At 65.3% G+C, this 10,676-nt stretch overlaps 2 protein-coding genes across 2 annotated transcripts; both read left to right on the top strand.

Moving 5' to 3' along the window:
* Positions 1-1,582: 1,582 nt before the first annotated feature.
* Positions 1,583-3,122, top strand: LOC133264339 (transmembrane emp24 domain-containing protein 4-like). The gene is made up of 5 exons (XM_061444291.1): positions 1,583-1,787; positions 1,886-1,986; positions 2,446-2,571; positions 2,679-2,825; positions 2,924-3,122. The coding sequence occupies exons 1-5, from the start codon at positions 1,598-1,600 to the stop codon at positions 3,071-3,073; spliced, it is 714 nt and encodes a 237-aa protein (XP_061300275.1). The 5' UTR covers positions 1,583-1,597; the 3' UTR covers positions 3,074-3,122.
* Positions 3,123-3,249: 127 nt separating this feature from the next.
* Positions 3,250-10,238, top strand: LOC133264334 (probable ATP-dependent RNA helicase DDX56). The gene is made up of 6 exons (XM_061444285.1): positions 3,250-3,357; positions 4,081-4,242; positions 7,789-7,940; positions 8,840-9,010; positions 9,232-9,322; positions 9,990-10,238. The coding sequence occupies exons 1-6, from the start codon at positions 3,292-3,294 to the stop codon at positions 10,236-10,238; spliced, it is 891 nt and encodes a 296-aa protein (XP_061300269.1). The 5' UTR covers positions 3,250-3,291.
* Positions 10,239-10,676: the final 438 nt, after the last annotated feature.

A 10,676-nucleotide genomic window follows, 5' to 3' on the forward strand; every position in this document is an offset into this window, starting at 1 on the left:
CCTCATCCCTGCTGGTGTCTCCATCTCAGTGGTGTCCCATTGATGCCCCTATCCCATTGGTGTCCCCATCGATATCCCCATCCCCAATGATGTCCTCATTGATGTCCCCATCCCATCGGTGTCCCCATCCCCATTGAAGTCCCCCCATCCCCTTGGTATCCCCAAGATATCCCCATCCCCATGGATGCCCCCATCCCATTGGTGCCCCCATGGTGTCCCCATCGATATCCCCATCCCCAATGATGTCCCCATTGATGTCCCCATCCCTGTGGTATCCCCATGATGCCCCCATCCCCATGGATGCCCCCATCCCATTGGTGCCCCCATGGTGTCCCCATTGATATCCCCATCCCAAAAGATGTCCCCATTGATGTCCCCTTCCCACTGGTGTCCCCATCCCCATTGAAGTCCCCATCCCCTTGGTATCCCTCTCCCATGGTGCCCCCATCCCATTGGTGCCCCCATGGTGTCCCCATCGATATCCCCATCCCCAATGATGTCCTCATTGATGTCCCCATCCCATCGGTGTCCCCATCCCCATTGAAGTCGCCCCATCCCCTTGGTATCCCCAAGATATCCCCATCCCCATGGATGCCCCCATCCCATTGGTGCCCCCATGGTGTCCCCATCGATATCCCCATCCCCAGTGGTGTCCCCATTGATGTCCCCATCCCCTTGGTATCCCCATGGATGCCCCCATCCCATTGGTGCCCCCACGGTGTCCCCATCGATACCCCCCGTGCTGCCCCCATTGATTCCCCACCCCGTTGGTGCCCCCCCGCTGGCGGTGGCTGACCTGCAGGCTCAGGCTGGGCCGGGGCCCGGGGGCGCTGGCGAGGCACCGGGACCCGTTCTGGATGCCCATGACGAGGGGCAGCCGGGCGGGCGCGAAGGCGCGGTTGGGCACCCAAAACACCTCCTCTGGGGCCCCCCCCCCGCGTCAGGGCGCGCCCCGAGGGGGGGTCCCCATCGGTGTCCGCGCCCCCCAATCCGCAGGGCCCCCCCTCACCTTCCCGCGCCGCGTTGGCGCCCTGCAGGTGCCCGGCCACGAGCCGCCCGTCGCGCAGGTAAAGGCTCTTGTGGTCCACGTCGCGCATCCTGCGGGGACAGCGCGGACACCGCTGCCCCCCCCCGCTCCGCCCCGCGCGGCCCCGCGCCCGCAGCGCCACTCACCGGTACCGGAGCACTGCGCGGGGCCGCGGGGCGGGCGCGGCGGCTTCGGGCTCTGCGCGGAGACAGAGGAGGAGGAGGGCGAGGGCGAGCGCGGGTTTGCGCGCCAGGGCCCCGCCGCCGCCGCCTCCCGCTCCCGGGGGTCCGCGCTCACCCATGGGGCGCGGAAGGAAGGAGGAGGCGGCGGAGCTGTTGCCTCACCGCTAGCGGAGGGGGAAGCGCTGGTTCCGCCCCGCTGCGGGCTCGGCACGGCTCGGAACGGGGGGGGGGGACGCGGGACAAACACACAGCGGGGACGGGGCACACGGGGGGCGACGGACACAACCGGGGGTCACCGCTCCCGTCGGAGCCGGCGCACGGGGGTCTCGAACCCTCAACCTCATCGCTGGAGGAGCAGCGCCCTCCTCGCTGCGCCACCGGAACGCGGATGTGTCAATGGGGAGGGTGCTGCGCATGCGCAGTGCGAGCGGCGCGGGCCATGGCGGGCGGCGGGGCGCTGCGGGCCGCGGTGGTGGCTGTGCTGCTGGCGGCGGGCGGGCAGGGGCTGTACTTCCACATCGGAGAGACCGAGAAGCGCTGCTTCATCGAGGAGATCCCGGACGAGACCATGGTCATCGGTGCGGGCGGGGGGGCCCGGAGCCGGGGGGGGGGTGGTTCCCCATCCCCGGGGGATGGCGCCGGTCCCGGTCCCGGTCCGATGCCCCGCTCTCCGCAGGGAATTACCGGACGCAGCTCTGGGACAAGCAGTCCGAGTCGTTCCTGCCCTCCACGCCGGGGCTGGGCATGCACGTGGAGGTGAAGGACCCCGACGGCAAAGTGAGTGCCTGGGGGGTGTGCATGGGGCAGCCATGGGGCTGCGGGGGTCCCTGTGGTGCGTGGAGGGAGGGGGGGGTGTCCCCGGGGTGCCTTTGGTCCTGCACAGGGGGTCCCCTGGGTGCTGGTAGAAGAAGGCAAATTGTGCTTGGGGTGCACGGAGCACCCATCGACCAGGGCAGGGGCCCCTTGGGGTGCATGGGTACCCATGGGGGGATGTCCCTGGGGTGCTTTTGAACGAGGGCAGGGGGTCCTTGGGGTGCTTGTAAAGGAAGGTGGGGGGTGCTTGGGGTGCTCGGGTGCCCACCGTTGGGGTGCCTGCTGGGTTGGGGTGCCTTTGTGCCTGAGTAGGGGTCCCCGGGGTGCCCACTGTGCTGGGTGGGGGGTCCCTGGGGTCCCTTCCAAGCCAGGCCAAGGGTTCCCTGCGGGTGCCTCGGCAGCGGGTGCGGTGTCGCGGTGCAGGTGGTGCTGTCGCGGCAGTACGGCTCCGAGGGCCGCTTCACCTTCACGTCGCACACACCGGGGGAGCACCAGATCTGCCTCCACTCCAACTCCACCCGCATGGCACTGTTCGCCGGCGGCAAGCTGGTGAGTGGGGACCGGGCATGGGGACACCGCGAAGCGGGGGTACCGGGGACACCCCGAGGCAGGGGTACCGGTGGCACCGGCGCGCCCTGACCCCCTGCGCCCCGCAGCGGGTGCACCTCGACATCCAGGTGGGGGAGCACACCAACAACTACCCCGAGATCGCCGCCAAGGACAAGCTGACGGAGCTGCAGCTCCGCGCCCGGCAGCTCCTCGACCAGGTCGAGCAGATCCAGAAGGAGCAGAACTACCAGCGGGTGAGGAGCGGGGTGCGGGGTCGGGGGGGGGACGGGGGACAGGACACCCCGCTTTCCCCCTCCCGTGACCCCACCCCACGCTTTATTCCCGTGCTCAGTACCGGGAGGAGCGCTTCCGCATGACGAGCGAGAGCACGAACCAGCGCGTGCTGTGGTGGTCCATCGCCCAGACCATCATCCTCATCCTCACCGGCATCTGGCAGATGAGGCATCTCAAGAGCTTCTTCGAGGCCAAGAAGCTGGTGTAGAGCCCCCCAGCACCCCCCGGGGGGGCTCCCACAGCGTGGGGGGGGGGGGGGGGGGGGGTCCGCGCTGCCGTTTTTGGGGGAAATAAAGCGGTTTTGGGGTCCATTGGTGCGGTTTTAATATGCGGGGGGTGCTCAGTCCTCCACCGCCAGGGGGCGGCGCGGCGGCCTGAGCCGCTCTGGGCGCGCCGCACGGTGTCGGTGGTGAGCGGGAGCCCAGCATGGCGGCGGCGGAGGGGCCGGCGGCGCGGTTCGAGCACATGGGGCTGGACCCGCGGCTCCTGCGGGTGCGGAGGGAGCGGGACCGGCACCGGGGTGGGGGGAGCCACGGTGGGGAGGGGGCTCGGGGGTCCCTGGGGGTGAGGGAGGCCGCAAAGGGCCGGTACCGTGCGGTCCGTTGGTCACCGGGGGTCCTGGGGGGGGGGCGAATGGGGCAGTGGGGTGCTCTGGGGGGAGAGGAGCCCATTGAGAGCGCTTGGGGTGCCTGGGGTTGGGGCATGAGGCGATGGGGGGGAATATGGGGTACAGCGGGGTGCGGGGCAGTACATGGGGGGCACAGCCAGGGCCTGGGGGGGGGAATATGGGGTACAGGGGCTGTGGGGCACTGCCGGGGCAGTACATGGGGGGCACAGCCAGGGCTTGGGGAAGATGGGGTACAGCAGGGTGTGGGGCACTGCCCGGGCAGTACATGGGGGGCACAGCCAGGGCTTGGGGGGGGATATGGGGTACAGGGGCTGTGGGGCACTGCCCGGGCAGTACATGGGGGGCACAGCCAGGGCTTGGAGGGGGATATGGGGTAAAGCGGGGTTCGGGGCAGTACATGGGGGGCACAGCCAGGGCTTGGGGTGCACTGAAGCCTTGGGGTCATTGCTGGGGGGAGTGGGGGGGGACAGCGGGGTTCGGGGCACCGGGAGGGTCTGCGGGGCCGGGGAGGTTCGGTGCCGGGGTCCTTCAGGGGCTGAGCCCCGGGGCGCGGGCGCAGCGCGGTCACCCCCGGGCCGGCCCCGCAGGCGGTGGCGGAGCTGGGCTGGGGCTCCCCCACGTCCATCCAGGCCGAGGCCATTCCGCTGGCGCTGGAGGGCCGGGACCTGCTGGTGCGCGCCAGGACCGGCTCCGGCAAGACCGGAGCCTACGGCCTGCCCGTGCTGCAGCTGCTCCTGCGGGGCAGGGAGGTGAGCGGGGAGCGGGGCGGGGGGGGGGCTCCGCGGGCAAGAGAGCTCCGGAGGGCACCGGGGCTCTGGGGGTACAGGGGAGGGGTGGGCTCTGGGGGGGGAAACGGGGGGTACGGGGCTCCATGGTCTGGTGACACTGTGCCCCACTGTGTCTGGGTCGCACTGTGTCCCACTGTGCCCCACTGTGCCCCACTGTGTCCCACTGTGTTGCACTCTGTCTCACTGTGTGCCACTGAGTCACACTGTATTTCACTGTGTCCCACTGTGTCGCACTGTGTCCCACTGTGTCTCACTGTGTTTCACTGTGTCCAACTGTGTCTCACTGTGTCTCACTGTGTTGCACTGTGTTTCACTGTGTCCCACTGTGCTCCACTGTGTCCCACTGAGTCACACTGTGTTTCACTGTGTCCCACTGTTTCCCACTGTGTCGCACTGTGTCTTGCTGTGTCTCGTTGTGTCGCACTGTGTCTCATTGTGTCTCACTGTATCCCACTGTGTCTCACTGTGTCTGTGTCGCACTGTGTCGCACTGTGTCGCACTGTTGCACTGTGTCGCACTGTGTCGCACTGTGTCGCACTGTTGCACTGTGTCGCACTGTGTCGCACTGTTGCACTGTGTCGCACTGTATCGCACTGTGTCGCACTGTTGCACTGTATCGCACTGTCGCACTGTATCGCACTGTGTCGCACTGTCTCACTGTATCGCACTGTTGCACTGTGTCACACTGTATCGCACTGTATCCCACTGTGTCTCACTCTGTGTCTCACTGTGTCCCACTGTGTCCCACTGTGTCTCACTGTCCCCCCCCCCCGTGTCCCACTGTGTCGCACTGTATCACACTGTTTCCCACTGTGTTGCACTGTTTCACACTGTGTCACATTGTGTCTCCTTGTCCCTCACTGTCTCTCACTGTCCCTCACTGTCCCTCACTGTCTCTCCCTGTCCCTCACTGTCCCTCACTGTCCCTCACTGTCCCTCACTGTCTCTCACTGTCCCTCACTGTCCCTCACTGTCTCTCCCTGTCCCTCACTGTCCCTCACTGTCTCTCCCTGTCTCTCCCTGTCTCTCACTGTCCCTCACTGTCTCTCCCTGTCTCTCCCTGTCCCTCACTGTCCCTCACTGTCCCTCACTGTCTCTCACTGTCTCTCACTGTCCCTCACTGTCCCTCACTGTCCCTCACTGTCTCTCACTGTCTCTCACTGTCCCTCACTGTCTCTCACTGTCTCTCCCTGTCCCTCACTGTCCCTCACTGTCCCTCACTGTCTCTCCCTGTCTCTCCCTGTCCCTCACTGTCTCTCACTGTCCCTCACTGTCTCTCCCTGTCCCTCACTGTCTCTCCCTGTCCCTCACTGTCTCTCACTGTCCCTCACTGTCTCTCACTGTCTCTCCCTGTCTCTCACTGTCTCTCCCTGTCTCTCCCTGTCCCTCACTGTCTCTCCCTGTCCCTCACTGTCTCTCACTGTCTCTCACTGTCCCTCACTGTCTCTCCCTGTCTCTCACTGTCTCTCACTGTCTCTCCCTGTCCCTCACTGTCTCTCCCTGTCCCTCACTGTCTCTCACTGTCTCTCCCTGTCTCTCACTGTCTCTCACTGTCCCTCACTGTCTCTCACTGTCCCTCACTGTCTCTCACTGTCCCTCACTGTCCCTCACTGTCCCTCACTGTCTCTCACTGTCCCTCACTGTCTCTCACTGTCCCTCACTGTCCCTCACTGTCTCTCACTGTCCCTCACTGTCCCTCACTGTCCCTCACTGTCTCTCACTGTCTCTCACTGTCTCTCACTGTCCCTCACTGTCCCTCACTGTCCCTCACTGCTCTCATGTCTCTCACTGTCCCTCACTGTCTCTCACTGTCTCTCCCTGTCCCTCACTGTCCCTCACTGTCCCTCACTGTCTCTCCCTGTCTCTCCCTGTCCCTCACTGTCTCTCACTGTCCCTCACTGTCTCTCCCTGTCTCTCCCTGTCCCTCACTGTCTCTCCCTGTCCCTCACTGTCTCTCCCTGTCTCTCACTGTCTCTCCCTGTCTCTCACTGTCCCTCACTGTCTCTCACTGTCTCTCCCTGTCTCTCACTGTCCCTCACTGTCTCTCACTGTCTCTCCCTGTCTCTCACTGTCTCTCCCTGTCTCTCACTGTCCCTCCCTGTCTCTCCCTGTCTCTCCCTGTCTCTCACTGTCTCTCCCTGTCTCTCCCTGTCTCTCCCTGTCTCTCACTGTCTCTCCCTGTCTCTCACTGTCTCTCCCTGTCTCTCCCTGTCTCTCCCTGTCTCTCCCTGTCTCTCCCTGTCTCTCACTGTCTCTCCCTGTCCCTCACTGTCTCTCCCTGTCTCTCACTGTCCCTCCCTGTCTCTCCCTGTCTCTCCCTGTCCCTCACTGTCTCTCCCTGTCCCTCACTGTCTCTCACTGTCCCTCACTGTCTCTCACTGTCCCTCACTGTCTCTCACTGTCCCTCCCTGTCTCTCCCTGTCTCTCCCTGTCTCTCACTGTCTCTCCCTGTCTCTCCCTGTCTCTCCCTGTCTCTCACTGTCTCTCCCTGTCTCTCACTGTCCCTCACTGTCTCTCACTGTCCCTCACTGTCTCTCACTGTCCCTCACTGTCTCTCACTGTCTCTCCCTGTCTCTCACTGTGTCTCACTGTCTCTCACTGTCTCTCCCTGTCTCTCACTGTCCCTCACTGTCTCTCACTGTCCCTCACTGTCTCTCACTGTCTCTCACTGTCTCTCACTGTCTCTCACTGTCTCTCCCTGTCTCTCACTGTCTCTCACTGTCCCTCACTGTCTCTCACTGTCTCTCCCTGTCTCTCACTGTCCCTCACTGTCTCTCACTGTCCCTCACTGTCTCTCCCTGTCTCTCACTGTCTCTCACTGTCCCTCACTGTCTCTCACTGTCTCTCCCTGTCTCTCACTGTCTCTCACTGTCTCTCCCTGTCTCTCACTGTCTCTCACTGTCTCTCACTGTCTCTCCCTGTCTCTCACTGTCTCTCACTGTCCCTCACTGTCTCTCACTGTCTCTCCCTGTCTCTCCCTGTCTCTCCCTGTCTCTCACTGTCTCTCCCTGTCTCTCACTGTCCCTCACTGTCTCTCACTGTCCCTCACTGTCTCTCACTGTCCCTCACTGTCTCTCACTGTCTCTCCCTGTCTCTCACTGTGTCTCACTGTCTCTCACTGTCTCTCCCTGTCTCTCACTGTCCCTCACTGTCTCTCACTGTCCCTCACTGTCTCTCCCTGTCTCTCACTGTGTCTCACTGTCTCTCACTGTCTCTCCCTGTCTCTCACTGTCCCTCACTGTCTCTCACTGTCCCTCACTGTCTCTCCCTGTCTCTCACTGTGTCTCACTGTCTCTCACTGTCTCTCCCTGTCTCTCACTGTCCCTCACTGTCTCTCACTGTCCCTCACTGTCTCTCCCTGTCTCTCACTGTCTCTCACTGTCTCTCACTGTCTCTCACTGTCTCTCACTGTCTCTCACTGTCTCTCCCTGTCTCTCCCTGTCTCTCCCTGTCCCTCACTGTCCCTCACTGTCCCTCACTCTGGTCTCCCCGTGTCCCCGTGCCCAGGCTCCCCAGGCTCTGCCCCAGGCCGTGCGGGCGCTGGTGCTGGTGCCCTCCCGGGAGCTGGCCCTGCAGGTGCTGCGCTGCCTGCGCCGCTTGGCGGCTGCCACCGATCTGCGCGTGGCCGAGCTGGGGGATGGGGACCCTGCGGCGCTGCGGTGAGTGCCCGGCTCCCCCTTGGTGTCACCCCCCATTGCCTTTGGGTCACCCCTTGGTGTCCCCGTGTCACCCCCCATTGCCATCGGGTCACCCCTAGGTGTCCCCGTGTCACCCCCCCATTGTCATGGGGTCACCCTTGTTGTCCCCGTGTCACCCCCCCATTGCCATCGGGTCACCCCTAGGTGTCCCCGTGTCACCCCCCCATTGTCATGGGGTCACCGTTGTTGTCCCCGTGTCACCCCCCCATTGCCATCGGGTCACCCCTTGGTGTCCCCGTGTCACCCCCCATTGCCATCGGGTCACCCCTTGGTGTCCCTGTGTCACCCCCCATTGCCATCGGGTCACCCCTAGGTGTCCCCATGTCACCCCCCATTGTCATGGGGTCACCCTAGGTGTCCCCGTGTCACCCCCCATTGCCATCGGGTCACCCCTAGGTGTCCCCATGTCACCCCCCATTGTCATGGGGTCACCCCTAGGTGTCCCCGTGTCACCCCCCATTGCCATCGGGTCACCCCTAGGTGTCCCCATGTCACCCCCCATTGTCATGGGGTCACCCCTAGGTGTCCCCATGTCACCCCCCATTGTCCATGGGGTCACCCCTAGGTGTCCCCGTGTCACCCCTCATTGCCATCGGGTCACCCCTTGTTGTCACTGTGTCCAACCCCAGTGCCACTCAGTCACCCCTTGGTGTCACCCCGTCATCCCCCAGCACCCTCGGTTGTCACCGTGTCACCCCCCCAGTGTCACCATTTCACTCCCTGGTGTCCCTGTGTCATCCCCCAGTGTCCCCGTGTCACCCCTTGGTGTCCCCATGTCACCCCACAGACCCCATTGTCCAACCCCCAGCCCCCCTATACCCCCCCCAGCCCCACATCCCCATGGTGCCACGCTGTCTCAGGCCCGTGGTGGCGGCACAGCCGGACGTGCTGGTGGGGACGCCGGGGCGGGTGCTGGCGCAGGTCACTGCCCGCAGCCTGGTGCTGCGGCACTCGCTGGAGCTGCTGGTGCTGGATGAGGCCGACCTGCTCCTGGGCTTCGGCTGCCTCGAGGACATCAAGGCCCTGCTCTGGTGAGGGGCTGGGGGCCATGGGGGGCACTCACAGGGCCTGGGGGGGCACTGCTGTGGCTGGGGGTCGGGGGGGGTGCGATGGGGCTTGGGCAGGAGAGCGGGGGGGGCACAGTCAGGGGTTGGGGCCCAAGGTTTTGGGGGGCACAGCGGGGTTCAAGGGCTGGGATGCGGGGGTCCCCATGGGGTAAGGGCTGGCGCTGACCCCCCTGTGCCCCCCCCAGCCACCTCCCCAAGATCTATCAGGCGCTGCTGATGTCGGCCACGTTCAGCCCCGACGTGGAGGCGCTCAAGGAGCTGGTGCTGCACAACCCGGTGAGGGCAAGGGGGGAGTTTTGGGGGGGTCTTTGGGCTGGTTTTAGGGGTCTGGAGAGGTTTGGGGGCTCCAGGGGCAGCTCTGGGGTGTCTGGGGGGGTGTTTGGAGGGTCCAGGGGAGGATCTGGGGGTCCGAGAGCAGGTTTGGCGGGTCAGAAGGGAGATTTGAGGTGTCGGGGGGGGGGGGGAGGATCAGAGGTGGCTTTGGGGCATCCAGTGGGAAGTTTGGGGGGTCCAGGGGAAGGTTTGGGGGGGGTAGGGGCAGGTTTGGGGGCAGAGGGTCAGATTTGGGATGGGCAGGGGCGGGTTTGGGGTGGGCAGGAGCGGGTTTGGGGGGGCAGGGGCTGGTTTTGGGGCTGCAGGGGTGGGTTTGGGGCTGCAGGGGTGGGTTTGGGGCTGCAGGGGCGGGTTTGGGGCTGCAGGGGCAGGTTCGGGGGGTCAGGGTCAGGTTTGGGGGGGCCAGGGGCAGGTTCGGGGGGGGCAGGGGCAGGTTTGGGGGGGCAGGGTCAGGTTCGGGGGGGGCAGGGGCAGGTTCGGGGGGGGCAGGGGCAGTTTTTGGGGCTGCAGGGTCAGGTTTGGGGAGCAGCAGCAGGTCTGTGGGCACAGAGGTGCTGCCCCCAGCCCAGAGCCCGTTGGGGTCACGGCAGCTCCGCGGTTCCCGGTGCAGGTGCGGCTGTGCCCGGCGCAGGCCCCGCTGCCGGGCCCGGCTCAGCTGCAGCAGTTGGTGCTGCGCTGCGGCACGGCCGAGGACAAGGTGCTGGTGCTGGTGGCGCTGCTGCGGCTGCGGGTGCTGCGCGGCCGGGCCCTGCTCTTCGTGTCCTCCCTGCCCCGCTGCTACCGCCTCAAGCTGCTCCTCGAGCAGTTCGGCATCGGCGCCTGCGCCCTCAACCCCGAGCTGCCGGCGCGCTCCCGGTGAGCCCCAGGGCAGGGCTGGCAGGAGCTGGGGTGCTCCTTGGGGACAAGAGGTGCCCGAGGGGGTCCCCCATGGCCATCGGATGCTCTTGAGGTGCTGGGGGGAATGGCCATGGGGTGAAGGACACCCCCGGGGGAGGTTCCAGGGGGGTGAAGGGGACAGTGAGATGCTCGTGAAGGGGGGTGGAGCTCCCTGGGGCCAAGGGGTGCTCGAGGGTGTCCCGTGGCAATAGGGAAGGACACCCGTTGGGACGTGCCAGAAGGGTTTGGGGTGTCCATTGAGGAGGGTGAAGGGGAAAATGGGGTGTCCCAGGGAGATGGGGCAGTGCTGAGGGGGGTGCGAGCCGAGGCGAGGCCTTAGGGTGCTCCTTGGGGACAAGGGGTGCTCATGGAAATGGTCCACGTCCCATGGAAAGGGGGGTCCCATGGGGTGAAGGGCACC

The sequence above is a fragment of the Pezoporus flaviventris genome, unplaced genomic scaffold, assembly GCF_033815535.1.
Source record: "Pezoporus flaviventris isolate CSIRO_AGI_PZ_B2104156 unplaced genomic scaffold, CSIRO_AGI_Pfla_v1 ptg000765l, whole genome shotgun sequence".
In the NCBI taxonomy this organism is placed as follows: Eukaryota; Metazoa; Chordata; class Aves; order Psittaciformes; family Psittacidae; genus Pezoporus; species Pezoporus flaviventris.

Bases quoted from the DNA above. Each gene is read 5' to 3' on its own strand.
- LOC133264339 (XM_061444291.1), top strand. From the start codon at position 1,598: ATGTGTCAATGGGGAGGGTGCTGCGCATGCGCAGTGCGAGCGGCGCGG. The intron at 1,788-1,885 runs GTGCGGGCGGGG...CGCTCTCCGCAG, and splicing joins GGACGAGACCATGGTCATCG to GGAATTACCGGACGCAGCTC. The intron at 2,572-2,678 runs GTGAGTGGGGAC...TGCGCCCCGCAG, and splicing joins TGTTCGCCGGCGGCAAGCTG to CGGGTGCACCTCGACATCCA.
- LOC133264334 (XM_061444285.1), top strand. From the start codon at position 3,292: ATGGCGGCGGCGGAGGGGCCGGCGGCGCGGTTCGAGCACATGGGGCTG. The intron at 3,358-4,080 runs GTGCGGAGGGAG...CCGGCCCCGCAG, and splicing joins TGGACCCGCGGCTCCTGCGG to GCGGTGGCGGAGCTGGGCTG. The intron at 7,941-8,839 runs GTGAGTGCCCGG...ACGCTGTCTCAG, and splicing joins GGGGACCCTGCGGCGCTGCG to GCCCGTGGTGGCGGCACAGC.